Source organism: Carica papaya, chromosome 2 (genome assembly GCF_054855325.1).
Source record: "Carica papaya isolate Zhongbai chromosome 2, ASM5485532v1, whole genome shotgun sequence".
NCBI lineage: Eukaryota > Viridiplantae > Streptophyta > Magnoliopsida > Brassicales > Caricaceae > Carica > Carica papaya.
This window is the reverse complement of record NC_142310.1, coordinates 15883684-15904958: the sequence shown is the minus strand read 5'-3', so window position 1 is coordinate 15904958 and position 21275 is coordinate 15883684. Positions and strand designations below refer to the sequence as shown.

Below are 21275 nucleotides of genomic sequence, written 5' to 3'. Positions count from 1 at the left end.
TTATTGATGAGAGAAAAAAGAAGCCCCAACTTTTGTTGTTGATGTCACTCTTGTGTATATATATATGAGAGAGAGAGAGAGAGAGAGAATGTGTGTGTGTGTGTGTGTGTGTGTATATATATAAAGCCCTTCATTTTTTTATTTTCTTCTTCCTTTTCTCTTCCTCCTTTCTTTTCTCCCTTATGGCCTCCCGTACAAACTCTTTTTCTTTTTTTTTCTACTTTCTTCACCTCTCAGCTTGTGTTTATTCTAACTTTGCTCCTCTTCTTTTATAGGTGAGAGTAGCAGTTTAGATCAACTTCTCTACTCGAAAAATCCTCTAAAATTCTTGTTGCCTCATCTTATCTTCATGTCGAAATCCTGTGGGTTTATCTTTATCTCCACATTAGAAATCTTTTAAAAATCGAAAGTTTATCTTTTTGTATATTTCTACATCTTTTATCTTTATCCTGTAGTGGGCTGGACTTAACACTTTATGCATCTAAGAATCTCCATTAAAATTCTAGCTTCTTCATATGGCTCCTCCATCTTTATTATATTATCCACTTGAATTTCCCCTAGTACATTTCTTAACTCCCTAAAAACCTTCTGTGTCCACGTATGAAGTGGTACCCCCTACATTTAATCCATCTTTCTCTTGTCCTCTTCTACATGTTCTCCTCTCAGCTTTTTATCATACTAAATTTGTTATTTTTTCTCATTTCTAGTTCATTAATCATTATGTCAGTTATTTTTTTATTGTAATAGATAGCCATAACCATACTCTATCTCTATGCCTTTACATCTATTACTTCCTTATCATTAATTATAATATCTTTTCTCACCTTGCTGATATCATTCCATTTATTAACAAGTACCACTACTCATCTTCTCAGCCACCCGGCCTCCTCTCCTATAATTTCATACTCTAGTTTCACTATTTTTCTTGCGAAAAGCTTCTTCATTATTCTATCCTGTTAGTTGCCCCATGTAACAACCCCGGAAATTCATAATGGAATTTACATTATAAATATCCAATGCGGAAGCGAAGTCAAAATTTGAATAACATCCCTTACACTGAAACCAAAACGTGCTCACAAAATATAGAAGATTAAACTACCTAAAGGAGAAACTTGAAAGTAAAAACTACGAATGTAACTATGGAGTCTTTAGGCGTCCCCTTCGTCGTCCGCCTGCGGAACCGGCTCGGGAACGATGTCCTCTTGATCTGAAATGATTAAATAAGGAATGAGCTACACTAGCCCAGTAAAGACATCACGATATCTCACCGTCACGGAGGTAAAGGTGGGTAGAAAACACGAAAAGACCAATGGAGCATAATTTACAACAAATCCTTTTATCGATAATAAAACCTTTACCATTCACTTACCCGGTGAAATTCATAAGACAATATACGAAAACAATAACATCATTATCATCATGAAAACATATATATGAACTGTATAACATAATACCTATCACACTTTTCGTAATTCAATCGTTAACAACATATTTTCCTAATTCACCAGCCCACTAGTATCCATGGGGATCCATAGGGGTCCCGCTACCCGTTAATCCTTAACACTTGAAATCATATTCCAGGGCCGTCCCCATACCCCGTCCGGTATGGGCGCCAAACCATAGACCTCATTACCCCATCCGGTATGAGGATGAAACGGACCGTCCCCATACCCCGTCCAGTATGGGCGCCAAACACATAAGATCTCCATACCCCGTCCGGTATGGGAGACCACAATCCCGGTAGGGTTCCCTACGGACCCGGTCCGTCCACCATCTCCCAGGATATCTAGTCAGGCTGACCACATTATACAATTCCCATTTACATAATCTTTCATTCTCCTTTTCCCTCAGTCAGCATTATTAATCACGTACAAACAAGCAAAACGATAATTTATGCCAAACAGACAACATACAGCATCAATATCCCGGTCATTCAATCCATAATCAATAAAACAGTAAAATATGCACATGAAACTATAAAATGAAAACATCGAACCTCATGCTGCTTTTAAAACTGTAAAACAGGCCAAATAACAGTTAACCGACAAACACACTAGACTCGGGCTCCATTAGCGACCTTAAGCAATTTCACACATTCATTGATTCATGAAATACCGTTTTATCGTTTATTGAACTTTAAAACCGTGATAGGAAATAGGGTGAGGGGTCCTTACTCGTTTCGGGGTCCGAACACGGCTTCACAGTGCGCTTGCAGGCTGTCCCTAATTTTCTCTGAATTTTCCTCGGGGAACTGAAACGCACTACTGGTACCTGCACGTGTTCCAAAAAAAATCCCAAATTAGGCCCAGGGCTCCTTTTTGGCCAATATCGCAATTCCGGCACGGCGGCTCCCCCGTGCTCCGGTGGCGGTGATTCGCCTCGGGTTGGCCGTTTTCGGCCATTTCTGGCCGAATTCGGCCACACTTGCATCGTTTCCTACGATAAGACAACCCTAGGGCCCTCGAGGAGCCAAAAAAATTACGGAAAACCGAAGCTTACCGGCGGCGGTGCTCTCGGGTGCGACGGCTCTCCGGTGAGGTTCGTGCTTTGGTGATTTGGCTCCGATCAATTGTGCAATGAAGGTTGGGTCTCGGTGATGATAAGCTGCAATGTATATGATTGCCGCTCGGAAATTAAGGACAGCAGAGAGAGAGCTTCTTCTGTGACAGAGATGGCCTGAGCTGCTTGGAGTCGCGCTGAAGAAAATACAGAGATGGGTGATATTTGTGTTTATGTCAATAAGTATAGGCCAGTAATTGGTTCTGCGAGTAGAAGGAAAATAAAGAATGAGAAGAACAATTTGAGGGGATTTTTCTAAGTATTTTGCGAAGAGTCCATGGAGAAGATGAGCTCTCTCTCTCTTCTCGGCCTCCTCTCTCTCTCTACGCCCCTTTGGCCTCAAGGATTCCTCCTTTCTCTGTTTTCGAGTTTCGTTCTTTATAGTGGAGCGAAGCTGTTTAGATCAGCATCCCCGCACTGAAGATTCTCCAAAAATCACGAAAACCCATCTCTTCCCGCTCGCGACGTGCACGTCCTTCCTTCCTTCTTCTTCTCCCGTTTTCTGCGCCACTACGCTGCTTATAGTGGAGCGAAACTGTTTAGATCAGCATCCTCGCACTGAAGATTCTCCAAAAATCACGAAAACCCATCTCTTCCTGCTCGCGACGTGCACGTCTTTGCTTCCTTCTTCTTCCGTTCTCTGCGCCACCACGCTCTTTTTTTTTTTTTTTTTTGGCTGGATAAATAATTAATGAGGAAATTACAAAAATGCCCACATTCTGGGCGTTACACCCCATGCCATACTTCTTTTAAAACTGCATCACATGTTTTACCTTCCATTCTGTAGTATGAGTTGCTATGATTCCTCCATGACCTCTTTTATGACTAATTCTTTTTTATCCTCACACCGCCTTTCTCTATGTCTATCCTTTTTTCTTCTCGTTCCCAGTTCCATTTATTCGTCACTTTGGCTAATAATCTTTCTCCATTAAAATCTACACCATGAGCATCCCTAATAGCCACAGTTACTTCCCCATGTGTGGCATATCTTTTGAACCTAAAATGGTTCCTTTTGTTGTTTCTCACTTTCTATGATAACATCACAACTTAACATTGACTTCACAAATTTTCTGACTAGGTGAATCCTCTCTGTATGTGGGTCTATCTTTTTAAGGGAAATAGATATTAGCTCTTTTCTCTATTTGTGGAATCTCTTTTTTCCTCCTATACCTATATCCTCCTCTCGTATCTCTTAAAGCCTTTCCGCTGGTAGATATTTTAAATTGTCTTCTCCCTGAACTCTCCTAACATTTCTCACATGGCTCTCACAATAAATTTTCATCTACTTTGACTCAATTTCCTAAAAATTTTGGTTTTAAATTCTCATATATTTTGAATCAGTTTCCTAAAAAAGTTCCCTAAACTTTGAGCTCACTTCACAATTTTTTATCTAAAAGACATAAAATCAGTCAAGCAATACAACTAGTTTGAATTATAAATACTGTCTGTAACACCTCGCCCATCGTTGTGTTTAATTAATTTGGAAAACCCTAATTGTTCGGGTCTTTGGGCACATTAAACTCACTTAAATTACACTACATATTATTTATCGTAATTCGTAAATCTGGTTGATTTTTAATTATTTTGTCTTTATTTAATTTTATTTTATTTTTATTTTTATTTTTATTATTTAATTTGTATAATTTTATTTACTTTTTATTTTTAGAAAAAACTGAGAAAAATTAGAAAAACGGCGAAACATGAAGAAATCTCGCGGGAGTTTGAATAGGAAGAAATCCTGCGGGAAAACTCCCATGGGGAAGCAGAGCCGCCTGTGCGGATGTCGCGCACTGTGTGCGCGCGCACACGCGCATAGCAAATGTCGGACGTGCGCACAGCACACACATCCCATCCACACACACACAACACGTCCCATCTGCACGCACGACGTGGGGACAGGTCCTGCGCGCGGACAGGTGTTGCATACTGAGCGCACCGTCTGCACAGCAAGCTTGCATGGATATGCCCTGCGCGCGTGAGAACTACGTGCAGTAGGCCTGTGCACGCGATAAAAGACCTATACGCCTGCAGGCTAGCCTGCAGCACGTCGGCCGGGGCACTGCCGCCTTGTACAGTGCACCTTAATATCATTCCAATTGCCATTACAAAAGTAATTAGTATTTTTGCCATTAAAAAATATTTCTGATTGGTAATTATTCCAAAAAAAAACTATCAATTCTGCAACAAACCCACTCATGCCCGGTAATGCAAGGGAAGCCATCGATAAGAAACTGAACATTGTGAATATTTTTGGCATTGAGATAGCCATTCTGCCCATTTCGTCAAGATAAACAAGACGTATTCTCGCTATCGCCTCTTGTGGTGCGTCATCGCCTCGTGCAGCGCACCATCGCCTTGGTGGAGGAGGCTCTCATCCCTCATTTTTCGTACCGAACATCTTTTTCTCCTCTCTCTTCATTGGATTTTTTCGCTTGGCACAAATATGATGGTTCTAAAGTTGTATAAATAGATCTTCCCTCTCCATTCTTTCCCGCACTTCCATTCTTTCATTTTTATAGACTTAGAGAGAAAAAAGGAGAGAGAGAGAGAATAATCTCTTGAGAGAATGAGGAAAAGAAAAGAGGAATGGTGAAGGAAAAAACATCAAGGTTTTGATAAAAAAGTTAGTATTTTTTTCGACATCTTAAGAGATATTTTTAGATAAAATAAAATTATTAAACATGATGATTGTGATTTTGCCTACTTGTATGTCTTTGCGTTTATAGTTCAGATAAATCAAATTATTCTTGTTTTCAAGCATGTTATGTGAATTATAGCCACTTGATGAGTTACATGTAATAATATAATATGAAATAGGTATTATTGCCTGGTAAAAATAAAGAACAAAAAGAAAAAAAAATAGAAAAATGGAATGAAACATGAATTATCCGAAATATATATCTGTATTGACATGCATATTGAATCACGTATCTCATTAGACTTTTTATCTATAAGGGATATATGTTCCCTTAGCCCTTCGAGGTATCTGTTTCCCCCTCCCCCATCTAGTCTGGAAAGATGTAAGAGGACCGCTCCCAGCGGATGACGGCATACTCTCTGAAGAGAGTGGTAACGCAAATATCTATTAGGAGTCACACTTGGCTAAGTATTGCTGTAACTATAGATATCTGATGGGGCCACTATGGTTGGTACGTCCATGGTCGTAGATCGTACCATGGTTTGGCAAGCCGGAAATGGGCTGGTACAAATTGTCGTATTTGTATCTGATATGGTCATTCCATTTGAGTAGTTGAAAATTTGTATTTGCCTTCAGTGATGGAAGTTGTAATGACTTCACGAAGCATGATACGAAAATATGAACATTTTATTATTTATTTAATTTTTTATATTATCTGGCATGATGTATATATGATTGTTCATATTAATGTATTGTTTTCTTAATTAATAAATTATTTTTATAATATAAGATCAGCGTACGAGGTGGCCAAATGGTAAGCTTAAGTTAAATAATTCACCTTTAAAATCTTACGATATTAATTTAATATTATTTTTCTTACTGAGCATATGAAACTCACTCTTTCTATTCCCCATCCCTTCCCAAATGAGGAAGAAAATGAGGAACCACAGACTGACTTGCCCTTGAAAGTCTATGAGGATCCCGTGGATCCACAAAATTTGAGTGCATGATTGTTTCCGCACTTTGATTAGTCCAATAGCATAGTGAAAGAAGTAACATTCTTTTGTATTTTGTTTTTTTATATTTTGTAGCCACTCTAGGTCTCAGTTATATGTATCTAATTGGAACTCATACATATTTGTAAGAGATTTGTGTAACACCCTAAATTAGTTTTTTTTGTAATTTAGGATTTTATTATAAATATAATAAAATAATTTTTTCAATTTTCTTTATTTATTTAGATTAAAAAATTGAAATAAAATTGATTAAGGATTAAATTGAAAATAATTTTGAGAAAAAATGATGAAAATTTGGGTTCTGCGAGTATTTTTAAAAGAAAAATGGAAAACCAGATGTCAAAATGCAATTTAGAGAAGTTTCATAACGTAAGACGTCTTGCCAGTAGGCTCGATGAATCAAGACGCGCCGCGTGGCAGCGGACACTGACGCGGTGCCATGCGGGAGGCCACGCTGGCGATTCGCGTGCCCGCGATCGAACGGCTCAGATCCATTCTCGCGTGCACGGATAGCCCAGATGCCTTCCGTCCCCAAATGTGATCAGATGGTCAGATTTGAACGCGACCGGATGGTCCAGATTAGATCGTGATAGACAGCCCAGATTGGATCGCGATGAACTGTCCAGATTCACTCCCTATTTAATCACAATCGGACGGTTCAAATCAAATGCGATATACGGTCCATATCAAAAGTGGAAGAATACAAAATAACCCTCATTCGCACCAAATCCTAACCCTAGCTACCAAACCCTCTTGCCAGAGAAGAAGACCCAGCTGCTGGGAAGGCGACCGCCATCACCCGTCGCCATACCAAAGCTCTTTCTGACCGCCAAAAAAGGTAAAAAAAAATATTTTGCTCGAAATTCAATTTTAAACACACCCATGGCTAAATCAGAGCAAAAGGACCGGCCGATTGGCTGAAAAACGTTGGCAAAGCCCGGCAACACCGTCGCAGGAAATTCTACAAAATACCTCTGATGAGACCCTTCCCAATTCCCATTCTGCGTGATTTTTCCACCGTTGTGATCACCGTTTCCTTCTCTATAGGTTGATTAGAGCAAGACACCCAACCGCAATGTGAGCTAGAGGAACCGCCGCACCGGAGAGCCCTGCCGCTATTGAGTTTCGATTTTTTGTGTTTTTTCGACAACCAATGCCCTTTAACATATTTTCTCACAGGAATCGATGAAGAATTAGTGAATTTTATCGAGAATGGCTAAAAATAGCCGATCCGAGGCAGCCTGCAGCCGCGGGCGGCGGCGCCATCGTCGAAGCACGGCGTAGCCACCGTGTCAAAATTTTAAAATTTGCCAAGTGGGCCCTGGGATGGATTTTGGGTTTATTTAGAACATTTATAGGTATTATTAGCGTGTTTTAATTTTCGAAGAAAAATTCAGGGAACCTAGGAATCGCCCATAGGCGCAGTCGAGCAGCTTAGTTTTTTGGGTATCAAATTGAGTAAAGATCTCTCACCCTATTTCCTATCATAGAATTGAAGTCTAAATAAATAATAATACAATATTTGTGTGAATTTAGAAAATGTGCATAATTAATCACGGAGTGCTAACGAAGCAAGAACCGAAAATTCTCTACTGTTGTTTTATTGATTGTTTTACAATTCAAATGCATGTTAGTACCTTATTAATTGATTTTATGACTTTGAATGCATGTGTGGTTTATTTTATGTGTTTAATGCTGAATCGAAAAAAATAAAGGTTAAATGATAAAAATTGTGTGATGAAATTAATAAATGAAACGGTAGCCTTACTGGATATCCTAAGATATGGTGGATAGACCGAGGACATAGGGAACCCTACCGTGAACGTTGTCTCATACCGAACAGGGTATGGAGACTTGATAATTTGGCGTTCATACTATACGGGGTATGAGGATGGCTCGCTTTACCCTCATACCGGACGGGGTATGGGGACGGCCCGTAATTGAGAATGTTAAATGAAAGGGTTCACGTGTAGCAGGAATATCCCTATGAACTCCCATAGATACCAGCAGGCTGGTAAAAAAAGTGACAGTTATTATTTGATTAATTGATGATGGATATAAATTTATAATATGTGCTATGATTATTGATTATACATGAAATCATAATTTGTATAATATTATTGTCTGTATAGATTATTTTTATAAATCTCATTATGGTAAGTGAACGGTAAATAATTTTTATGATTGATAAATAAATTTGCTAAATTTAGTACTCCATTAGTCGTTTTTTATTTTATACCAACATTTACTTCTGTATCAGTGATATAGTGTGATATCCTTACTGGGCTAGTGTAGCTCATCCCTTATTTAACCATTTCAGATCAAGAGGACCAAGTTTCAGAACCCGATCTGCAAGAGGATTACGAGTAGATGGTAGATTTCATTATTTTCTGTTTATTTTCTTATTTCTTGTATTTCTTTCAAAATGGTGAATTTCGTAACACTGTTTGGTACTTTTAAGTTATTTGTGTAAGGAATGTAAACCTTGAACATTTATTATACTTCCGCACTTTAATTATCTTTTATTTCCTTTGAATATTTCTGGGGTCATTATAATTTGTATTAATTGTTCCGCTGTATAAACTTTTATCCTGCATTCGTTATTTTGAATCTGTATCTGACACCCATTTACCTTAATTAGCATCTTGTGTAATACCCGGGCCAGAAAAAATTCCCCGAGATAAAATTTTTTCTCTTTAATTTTTAATTTAAAATATTTAATTAATTTATTTTATTTTTATTTAAGTAAAATTTTGAGAAAAAATGAATTAGGGACGAGATTGAAAATAATTTTGAAAAAAGTAGATTAAAAACTTAGGATTTTAGGGTATTTTTGAAAGAAAAAATAGAAACAGGGGGTCAAAGTACAAATAGATAAAGTTCGACCACGTAGGACCGCCTAGTCAGAAGCTTCGATGAACCAGAGCGCACTGTGCGGCAAGGCACACTGACTTCGGTGTCACGCGAGAGGCCACGCTAGTGATTCGTGTGCCCCGCGATCGGATGGCCCAGGATCGATCCCCACGCATGGACGGCCTTAATCTATTTCTTTCTTAGGCGTAATCGAACGGTCGAGATTAATCGCGATGAACGGTCCATATTTGTTTCTTCCTTAGGCGCAATCGGACGGACAAGATCGATCGTGATGGATGGTCCAAATCAACGCAGAATGGTTATAAATACTTCGCATCACACAGGAACTTAAACTCTAGCTGCCAGCCCCCGCCGGAGAAGAAGAAATAGACGCTAGAGAAGGAGGCCGACCGCCTACCGCCGCCACACCGAAGCCACTACCAACTGCTAAAAAAAGGTAAAAATTCTCTCTACTCACTCAGAATTCGATTTCGTGTACCATTGTTGCCAAATCTGAGCAAGAGGAATGATAGGTAAGCCAGAAATTGCGAGTAAAGCTCAGAGAGTCGCCGTGGCTAAAATTCCAAAATCCCTCCGATGAGCCCCTTTTCGATTTGCGTTTTACGTGATTTTTTTATTATTGTATTCACCGCCCTTTTCTGTGCAGGATAGCCAAAGAAAGAATCTCAATCACGAAGGAGCACCGGCAGAGCTGCCACGCCCAAAGGTCCCCCGCCGATAGGTTTAGTTTTTTGTAATTTTTTGACTAATTGATACCCCTAACATATTTTTCTGCAGGGATACGGCCAAAATCGGACAAAACTGGCTAAGCCAAGGTGAACTGCTACCGTGGACGGTGGAGTTAGCGCCAGAGCACAGCAACGCCACTGTGCCGGAATCCCAAAATTAGCTGAAAAAATGAGTTTTGGACATCGATTTTGGATTTTTGTGGTATTTTAAAGTATGTGACGAGTATTTTGAATTCCACATAAAAAGTTTAGGGAACCTGGTAACCGTTAGGAGGCGTAGTAGATAACTCGACATCTCAAAACGCTGATCCAGGTAAGGATCCCTCATCCTATTCTGCATTATGGTAAATTGAGGCTTAACGATGTAAAATTTTGTATTTTTGTGAAAATTAGAAATTTCTAAAACTAATTATAGGTTACTAGTGGAGATAGAACTAATTTAATCACAATTATCTTGATTCTTATCTATTTTTTTATACCGTCTCACTTGCTTGATTTTCGTATAGCACATGTTCTTAAATTATAGTTCAATGGTTTTATCAACTTATTTAGTTATTTTGTTTAAATACCATCAGCATAAATATAGTTTAAATGATATGTGAATGTGATATGAGATATAGATATGAGTTTGTTAGTTGTTTACTATGAGAATCTTTATGTGAAAGACTTACTAGGTTCCCAAGGAAAAGGTAGATGGGCCCGATACATAGAAAACCCTACTGTAAACATTACTTCAGTAAGATAGGGCTAGAAAGTCCCTTACTGAAAATATTTAGGAGATATGATTCACCCTCATACCAGACGGGATATCGAGACAATGGAATGTTTGGCGCCCATTACTGGACAAGGTATGGGGACGGCCGGTTAATTGTTAAAATTAGTTATTGCGTTCACGAGTAGGGGGGATACCCCTATGGACCTCTAGGGGTATCAGTAAGTAGGTAAGGAATGAAAGTTATTATTTCTTGTTCTCTTATGTGTGAAAGTGAAAAATGATATGGATATGAGTCTTTATACGTTATTTTGAAAAACTCGTTACGATAAGTTCGAAATAAATAGTTTTCTTTATATTAAATGAATTTACTCAAATTAAGTGTTTCATTAGTTGTTTTATGATTTTTACCAATCTTCAGTTTTCTATATCTATGATTAGCGTGATATTCTTACTGGACTAGTGTAGTTCATTCTTTTATTAATTTTTTCAAATTAAGAGAATCAAGATCTAGATCCTGATCAACAAGAGAGTTGTGAGTAGTTCACTATCCAGACTCCCTTCAAGTGCTAGTAAAGGTTGTCCTATAATGTTTAGTTATTCGCTTTTTGTTTTATTTCTTTAATTTCTTTTATTTTTTAGAATGAACATTCTCGTAATCCTATTGGACATTCAAAATTATTATGTAAGAAACGTAAACCTTAACTCTATTAATCGTTTCTGCATTAAATTTATGAATTTATTTCACTTTAAGTTCTGGATCTTTACATCTAGGATATCACATTGTCTCTGTTTTTTCTTTGTTTCCTTTATTAAAATCTCATAATAAAAGAAACCACAAGATTGTAAGACTAGTTTCAATAATACTTTCTTGAAGTTTTGAGTATGTCTAAAATGACACACACGCTTCTGAAATAATCTCAATAGTATTCTCAATATTATATCTTTAATAGTATCTTTTTTATATTTTTTATTATTCAAGAAATCTAAGCTCTCTTTTATGCTCTTTTCAGGTAAAAAATGTATTCTGTAACTGGAAATCACAAACCTCAAACCTTTCCATCAAAATACTTGAGCTCTTATTGTAATTAGTTAAACCTATCTTAGTGATGGACTTCAAATCAACATATCTATTATGGATTACTACATTAATTTAAAGCTTAATTAATGGATTAATCATTAATATAATATAATGATAGACCAAATTTAATAAATATTTCAAAAAAAAAGTAAATTTAAAATATTTAAACAGAAAACTGGTTCTTTAAAAACAATGTGTTCTACAGCGGAGATGGAACACTTCTTAAAAACTAAAGGCCTGATTAAATGAATTGTATAATGGTTAATTAATGTTGGGTACGATTTAGTACTTGCAAGATTCACTAATATTCAAATTTAATTATGTTTGGATGATGGTCTATTTATGTTTGATAGTGACAACTATTTTTGTTTGAATTAACAGTATGTTATGATTATATGTTTGAACAAATTATATATTTTATTCCTACTTTATTTTATATAGTAATAAATAAAAAATAAAAAGAAAAAATATTTAAAAATATATATAGTATTAAATATAGAAATATATAAATATATTTAGTTAAATATATACATATATATAATTGAAATACGACATATATATATTTATAATTAAAATATTATAAACATGTATTTATATATAATTAAATATATAAATTATTATATAAATAATTAAATATATATAAATACAATAAAATTGAAATGATTAAATAAATTATATACATATATATCATTAAAAATATAAGTACATAAATTTAATTAAATATATAAATATATGTTTATATATAAAATATATATAATTAAATATATAAATACATATATAAATATATAAATTTATGTATATATATAATATGATACATATAATTAAATATATAAATATATATAGACACAATAAAATTGAACAAGAGAAGCCAAAAATGAAGATGTTTGTGGTGTACGGCTCTGCGTTGGGTTTAAAAGAAGAAGAAGAATAATCCTTAAATATGTTAAAAGAAGAAAAATGATAAAATGAAAGATAAATTAGTAAATATAATTTTAAAAACTATAACTCAACCACAAAAAATATATATTATGTGTTTTAAAATATAAACAAATACAAAAAAATTGTACTATTATTATTAAATCATCATCCAAATAAAACTTAAAACTTTAAACCAAAAACAAAAAAAGAAAAGAAAAGAGTGTGTAATTCTACATTACAAATTAGTTTTAACTTATGGGGAATGTCATATCAAATTACAAACACAAGAATTTTTAAAATAAATAAATAAAAAGAGAACTCCAAATCTGATTGTCTTTACAGAAATTTCACATCGAAGTTAACAAAATTCATACTCAAATTTCATATCAATATATTTTGACCAGTCATTGCCTACAGTTATTATGATATCAAATTGCAAAGTAACCCTAAAAGGAAAAACCTCACTTGAGTACGAAGAAAGTCCGGAGAGAAATTGTAATGATGGAGGAAAATCTTATGAAAAGAAAGCGTGTTAAAAATCTTACAAAATCTCAATATCCTTTCAACTCATCATCCAACTGCACTTAACACAGATAAGTTCCTCTAAATTATAGCCCATTGTGTTTTCAGTATTTCTTTTCTACCGCAACAAGATGAACACTTCTCGACCAAACTAAACCACCAAAATCCTCAACCAGACTCTGTAATCTTAAATCACTGCCAAAGCCAGCATCCCGAAGACAAGTCTCTTCTCCTGCCGGCTATGACATCTATCCATACTCAGCTGTACAAACAGATAAAACTACCCTGAAGCGCATCAGAAAAATCACTTCTTCTTCGGTAGGTCCATAACTGGACAACTCCAGTAATCACCACTCAGTCAACGTTGGTACCGTAACTCAACTCCAGTAATCACCAGGCATTGTCAATGATGGTGCACACCATTACCATTGCTATACACGCAATTCAGAGTTCCACTCGAACACTTGAGCAAGTTTCCATTTTGGTGGGTCTTAGGTGTTATTTTTCCATAACTTGTCCCATTTGTTAATGACTTGTTCACATGGCAACCCCTCACTACTAAAGAATCCAGCTGCCCCGATGCCGCTGCTATAAGCCCTGTATACCCAACAAAAATTAAATTAGATTTGATCTTCCAGATACTATTCTACATAATGATAGAAATTCATTAGGAAATAAGCAAAACGTTACTGATTATTAATGAGTTAATTTAAACAAGAGTATCTCTCCTGAATATAATGGCAAGACATTTTTTTACCCCATGCACACAAGCCCCAACAATGTTTTCGGACTGATTTAAAAAAGTGTTAGGAAGGAAGAAGATACAAAGGCTAGATATGATATGAAACAAAAAACTAACATTTTAAAGAATTGAAACATAAGCTAGCATATTATATATATAATATTAAAATTTCTATAGTAGTTGAATTAAATAAGTGCCATTATTAAATTAAAAATTTATTAACTAAAATTGTTGATTATTCATAAACAAGCACCACTTTTCTAGCATATCAGAAATTATGGAATCAAACAATCACTATTTCATAATTAAATATCTATATTTAATGAAATTAATTATATTTCAAATAAAATCCATGGATTGTACAGGTGTACTATTAAGTCATGAATAAAATAAGGACCACTAGTATGATATCACATAATCAGATGTGCATGACATACTAGTGATGAAAACATGAATAAGATTCTATGCAATTCTAGATAAGTGAATACCTAAGAAAAGTGCGGAAGGTTTTCCAGGCCTGGACTTGAATTCAGGATGAAACTGAACACCAATGAAGTAAGGATGACTAGGCAGTTCAACAATCTGTGGTTCAATAAACAAATAGATGTTCATAACCAAACAAATTAAAATGGTGAAAACTCTTCCAGACTTTTCTAGACTGAATGAAAATCCAAGTTAATAATACCTACCTCCATACGGCAACCAGTTTCATCTCTTCCAACAAATGATAGTCCAGCACTTTCGAACTTTGATATCATATCAGGATTAACCTGAAAGATTAATTATTCTTTCAGAAATCTCGAAAGTAAAGGAGTATAATATTCTCCATTTTATGCAGGCTTTCATAGAACCTCCACAAGCACAAGTTGACTCATTACAAAATTACCTCATATCTGTGCCGATGCCGCTCATCTACAAAGCTAGCATTGCCATACCTAAACAATCATCCAGATATCATCAATGTCTATTTGATGAGAACATGTTCTAAATATAAATATCTACGTTACAGTCGTACACACATCTAAACCCATTTCAAGGGATAATCATCAATGCCCAATCGAAAATGAAAATTTACCAAGAAGAAATTTAATGACCTAGAGTTTGTTTGGCCAGACTGGTTTGTGTTGTAAGCTGTTATGAGTTCTATATGAAAATAACTTTCAATAAAGCAGCTCTATGGTGAAAGCAATATATGGTTAATAAAATTTGCTGTAGAAAAAAATGCTTTCAGCATAAAATGTAGTATGTTTACTTAATTATGTTACAAAACTAAGGATAAACATTGAAAGATAAAATATTGCGTAGTAATTAAGAAACAATTTATTATAATTATCTAAAATTATTAACTTCATCCAAAAAAAAGTTATTAGAATAATTTAAATTATTTTAAAATATTGTTTGAATTTAATTATCTTATTTAATTTTTAGTGTATCATTATTTAATTTTAATATAAAAATTAAATAATTTGTAATAATATAAAGTCATCAATAAATCAATATCATATTTTCATTTTAGAAATATTAAATTAGTAGATTAATAAGATATAAGGTTAAAAAATATATTTACCAAAAATATTGTTAACTCCTATGACACAAATGATTTCTCAAAACCAAAAATAACTTCAGTTTTTCCCTAAACGCACTTCTGTTTCTTATTGTTTGGCTAGGCTTATGCTTTTTGACAAACAAAAGAAAAGCAGAGACCGGACCAAACAGACACTTATTATCCAACAAAAAAACAAGTATGTCAATACATATGCGGGTGTGCACGTGGGTGTTAGAGGTGCACACATAAATGTACATAAATATAAGCTTAAAGGAATGACATCTCCATACAGCTTTGAAGATCTGCATTCTGCAACCTTGAAGTATGTTCTCCTCGATCCCAAACGCATGGTTCCTCCCATGTGAGTTTTTGACCCCTACCAAGTAGAATAAAATGTATGTTCAACAGTTCAAATAATGGAAGTGGACAATGAAGTCCAACCAGAAAACACTAATCTAGTATTCAATACCTCAGGCATAAATATGACACATGGATTCAGAGTTTCTGGATCAAACTCTGTACTGTTTGCATCACATAAACCAAGAACAGACCGGGCAAACTCTATCACAGCAATTTGCATACCCAGGCAAATCCCCAGGAATGGAATATTATTTTCACGAGCATACTTTGTTGCAAGAATTTTTCCTTGAACTCCTCTATCACCAAATCCTCCTGGGACTAAAATGCCATCAGCACCCTGGAACCGGATATTATTAAAACAAGTTACAATGAAATTACAGCCTGCTAGATCTAAATAGAAACAGAAAACTGACTCAATTTTAATCAAGGCAAAACTGTGTACTAATCACCTTCAGAACATCCCATGCAGCTTTATAAATACCAGGCTCCTGCAACAAGGAAATGAAATTTAATTATTGTAAACTCAATAAATTAGAATAACCTGTTTGATTGTTTCCTTAATTTCTTTCAGTAGAAAAATTTAGAAACAATACTTGCCCCTTTTGCAGTACTATCTTCAAGATCACCTGCTGCAACCCACTCTATAATGAGCTTCCGGCGGCAAGCAACAGAAGCATGCAAAAGAGCCTGTCATGATGTAAAAGCCTTAAGATTTGAACAACCAGGAAGATATGTGAAGCCAACTTAAAAAGAAAGTAGACTGAAACTAGACTTATTTTTATGGTGTATCTTTTCTTTATATTTTTTCCAATAGCTAATTCTGGCCTCAATTATTACAGCATAGTTATATTGTTTTTACTTTTTTCCTGAAAACGAGAGAGAGAACATTCCACCAAAACTCTTTGTTCTAGTTGGATAATTACACCAACACCCCCCCCCCCTCCAATTAATGACAACAAGGAAAAAGCACAAGCCAAAAAAGTATTTTAATTGACTAGACACAGAATTGACATGTTAAAAGGGTCAGAAGCTTTTTTATAAATAAAAAATAAAAAGTATTTAGTATGTATTAGTATTGGCACCAAAAGTGATGCCCGCCCATTTACAAAAAAGGGACAGAAGTTTAGAATGCGTGTACGGATCTGAGCTAAATATACCATGTTATCAATAAAATCTCAGGAGAATGCAGAAGTGGTTACATCAGGAATGCATAACCATTATCCATCATTTCCAGTTAATGAAATATTTAAATAAAACATAATTAGAAAGCGAGAGAATTACATCATTAAATAAATATATCACAAGAGCACGGAAAAAAGGAAACAACTATTATAATTCACCTTTAGGACAGAGAGGTAAGAATCTGAAAGGCCAGTGTATTTTCCAACCATTGCAATTTTAACCTGTAGAGCAACAAACTTTCATTTGTATTCAAATTCACAATACATAGAAGAGCAATTATAGTTCATATAGCGCAAAGCAACTCACAGAATCTTGCAGCATGTCACAAACTTTGGTCCTAGCAGTCCACTCTGTTAAATCAGGTTTCTTGGCAACACTGCATATCAAGTAAATATTATTAGAGTGCAATACAAACAATAATAGATCCTGCATGCTAGGGCATTAAGAAGATGACACCATCAAAATCTAAAAGAGGAGAGAGATCATGAAAAGCCATGCAGAAAAGGAAGTATGAGGAACAATACAGCAAATGGAGAATGAGTTCGTGAGACAAACCCTAGAAGATTCAGTCCTTTCAAGATTGCTTCATGCGCCTTCTGATCCTATTTAGCATGAGGTGAAAAACAATATTCAGATGAACATAGAAACAAGACAGCTCAAGATGCTTCAGGAAAAAACAACTCACTCTTAGTAGTAAAGGAACATGCCAAATGTTTGGAACATCATATAGAGTGACAATGTTCTCTGCCTGCAAATAAGAAAATTGTAAGAGATAAGTTATTGATGGATGAAAAGCTGCTCAAAATAAAACGTCAAAGTAACTTATAAAGCAATACCGGCACATGGCAAAATTGGGAGAGCTTTCCTTTGACATTTTCATCTAGTGCCTGATGAAAGAAGGGTTAGGAAAGCCAAGTAAAATTCTGTTGCATACAGTTTGAAGAAACATAAGATGGACAAAAAAGGACCAGCTGTTCACCTTTGTACTCCGACAAGCTAGAATATTTGGCGTCAAACCAAGCCCCCTAAGCCCTCTAACACTATGCTGGGTAGGCTTTGTCTTCTGCATTTTGCAAATTCAACCCCAGCCATAAGTAAATCGCAAGAGTAATTGCACATAATAAATTAACAAGATAAATTTTGTCATACTTGAACCTAGCATGTGAACATAATAATGCTTCAACATATAAAAATGTCTGGACTCTAGATATACCTGTTCACCAACAACATTAAGAACAGGCACAAGGCTGACATGAACCAAGCAAAAATTGCCAGGTCCTGGAACAAATAACATTTATAGAAAAATATCAGTCTACCTGAACACATGAAAGTAAATTGATTTTGTTGGCCAATAAATAACAACTGAGGCACACGCGTCTTACCAACACGGTATGAGAATTGGCCAAGGGCCTCAATAAATGGCATAGACTCAATGTCACCTGCAAGAAGAGAAGGTATTTCTAAGCCAACCGAGAAAAAGACACTACTTTAGCAAACATGAAAGTCAGGTGAAAGTGCCAGATGTACCTATGGTTCCACCCAATTCAATAACACAAACATCAGCAGGTCCTTCTTTACCATCTACTGGGATCTCTGCCACATGCTCTATCCACTCTTGAATGGCATCTGTAATGTGTGGAACTACCTAAAGAGGCAAAAGTTATAAATCAAAATCTCTGCCATACTACACTGATAAATGCTTTGAACAAGAAGAGCACAACATTAGGGGGAAAAAACAAACAAACAAACAAACCTGCACTGTTTTTCCTAGATAATCTCCCTTTCTCTCCTTGTCAATAACAGACTGCCAACATTCAAAGACGAAAATACATAATTAACAGTAGAAGAACATGACCTGCAAGTTTCTGAAATTTGGAAAGAAAATAGTAAGCCAACCTGATATATCTTTCCAGTTGTTATATTATTGTCACGGGTCAACTTGATGTCTAGAAACCGCTCATAGTTTCCAAGGTCAAGGTCCACCTGAAGAAAAAGGTAAGCAAGGTCATACTTCGTTACTATTATGTATGCCATGGGCCAAGCCTAAAAGCACAGTATTGGCAGTAGAGAAAGCACTAAAAAGCTCGTACCTCTCCACCATCATCTAAGACAAAAACCTCCCCATGCTCAAAGGGAGACATTGTTCCAGCATCTGTGTTCAGATATGGATCTGCAAATATTGCACACACCAGAAAGATAAGATTGTCAGAAAGCAGGAACTTCAAGCTAACAAAAGCAATTTTAAAGAAAAAGGGATAACACCAAATAAAGTAACATGTTTATTGTACATGGAATTGGCAATAGAACTAAAACCTCATCAAACTAGGAATGGACAAGTAAAAGCAGTCAACTGCGTACGCATAAGTATGTTTAATCCCATTGAAGAGAGTTGAGCTCAACAAAAATTGGAACCATTTCCGTAGCATGTAATAACTGGTTTAATTAAACACAAACTTACTTGATCAGACCGCAGCCATGCCCATTTAGAAAAGAGAAAAGAAAGAAAGACAAAACAAAAACAGACAAAAGACAAAGGTTACTGATTTGAAGGCAGAAACAGCAAAAACAACTGCTACTAGTCTAAGAAGTTTTAGGTAGAGTAGACCATACAGATAGAGATACAAACATGCAGAAAGAGATGAGCAAAAAGATGGGGTGTTAACTTAGTACAGACGGTACGGTCACCTTAACAATGCAGGTCTACCCTACTAAAGTTGGATCACAAACAAAACACTGAAATTTACATGCAACAAAAAAGGCAAAACACACGGGATTCTGTGACAGAGGCAAATAGATAAATAAATAAATAAACAACAAAAAAGAATACCAATCTTAATGGAAGTAACGCGAAGGCCACAAGCTTTAAGGAGAAGGCCAATACTACTGGCCGTGACTCCTTTGCCCAGTCCACTAACTACACCTCCAGTGACCAATACATACTTCATGGTTTCTGTCTTCGAGCTGTTATCTATTAATCTGATAATAAAGCAGAAAGAATACTTTATATAGCAGTAGCAAATGGTTATATAAGCAACACACAGAGACTTTGCTCTGATAAAACCGAAGGACGAGAAGTGAACATGCACAGAGACATAGATATCATAAGAAGCAAAAAAGAAAAAAAAAAAAAAAAAGGAAAAAGAAAGAGATAGAATGAGAACGCCACCTCGTTGAAAAACGACGGTGTTTACAAAGCTTTCTAGCTTTGCAGCCTCCTCTGGCTCAACCTCTGCTCTGCTCTCTAACTTTTTTGTATGTAAAAAGGAATTTAAGCCTATAATTAGTAGGAACAAAGATTTTTCTTGTTCACTTTTGCGTTGAAGGCAGTCCAAACAAAAATGTGAATGTGAATGTGAATGTGAATGTGAATGTGAGAGAGATGATTAATATCTGAATATGAAATCAAATAGGAAGTTATAAGGAAAACGGAAGAAGACTGAAGAGAAAGAAGAAGAAAATTTAAGAAGATGAAGAGATTCTTCTCCCTCCCAGTCCTCCCTTTGCTTTGTTTTGAAGGCGGCGGGTGAAGCAGATGATGAGAGAAGAAGCCTTTGTTCTTCTTCCCCTCTTTCTTTCACTTTCACCCTTTTGCTTTATTTACTATTTTGACGCCCCTTAAATAATTATAATAATTATTATTATTATTTTCCCCCATCCCAGGCTTTTACTGCTTCAATTTAGGGCTTCTATCATTCTGACAATGAGTTAGTGAGGTGGTAATTTGAGTTTATAATTTTTTTATAAAAAAAATACATAAATAAACTCTTCATAAATTATAAATATTTAATGAAAGAACTGTTCATAAATTAAAAAATTAAAAATATGGTGAGAGAGGGCATATAAAAAAAAATAATCTTGATTCTATTGGTATTTCAATAAAAAGATTTTGAGCTTTGAATCAGAGATACGGTTCATTAATTCACACAGGACAAATAAAGATTTATATATATATATATATAAAACATACGGCAAAATTATATATACAAATTTAAGGCGGTGTAATCTTAAATGAAAAGTTCCAAACCATAGTGAAAATTATTTGCCTAAATTTTTATTTTTATTTTTATTTTTAAAAACTACATTAAGCTACTTTATTATTTTCTTCTACGTATTATTAAAAAAAGACTATATATTTGTACAAGATATACAAATACAATTTTGAGAATAACTGGCCTTCAATTTATTTTGTGATAATTTATTAATAAATTATGAATTATGTTACATTTAGTTTTTTTTTTTTTTAATTATAATCTAGTTTTTAAATTTAAATTAAACATAAATAATATTTTTAAAAATTGAATTATAATATTGCAGTAATCATCCTAACTTAGCTTAGACTAAATATGGTAAGATGAAACTAATAATTAAAATTAAAATACAGTGCATGTTTTATAATA

At 35.0% G+C, this 21275-nt stretch overlaps 1 protein-coding gene and 1 long non-coding RNA gene across 2 annotated transcripts; both read right to left on the bottom strand.

The window, feature by feature from the left end:
• Positions 1 to 1053: 1053 nt before the first annotated feature.
• Positions 1054 to 3562, bottom strand: LOC148268808 (uncharacterized). The gene is made up of 3 exons (XR_015816722.1): positions 2500 to 3562; positions 2175 to 2271; positions 1054 to 1207 (listed from the first exon to the last, which is right to left on the bottom strand). It is a non-coding gene; the product is annotated as an uncharacterized LOC148268808 (long non-coding RNA).
• A 9453-nt stretch (positions 3563 to 13015) lies between these two features.
• EMB2742 (CTP synthase family protein) lies at positions 13016 to 20474 on the bottom strand. Its single transcript, XM_088213403.1, has 22 exons — positions 20045 to 20474; positions 19706 to 19854; positions 18969 to 19048; positions 18775 to 18861; positions 18632 to 18682; positions 18406 to 18523; positions 18261 to 18317; positions 18092 to 18156; positions 17858 to 17941; positions 17715 to 17765; positions 17564 to 17626; positions 17434 to 17480; positions 17185 to 17254; positions 17037 to 17099; positions 16294 to 16383; positions 16146 to 16184; positions 15806 to 16033; positions 15627 to 15712; positions 14677 to 14725; positions 14480 to 14560; positions 14279 to 14372; positions 13016 to 13645 (listed from the first exon to the last, which is right to left on the bottom strand). The coding sequence occupies exons 2-22, from the start codon at positions 19821 to 19823 to the stop codon at positions 13452 to 13454; spliced, it is 1815 nt and encodes a 604-aa protein (XP_088069529.1). The 5' UTR covers positions 19824 to 19854; positions 20045 to 20474; the 3' UTR covers positions 13016 to 13451.
• Positions 20475 to 21275: the final 801 nt, after the last annotated feature.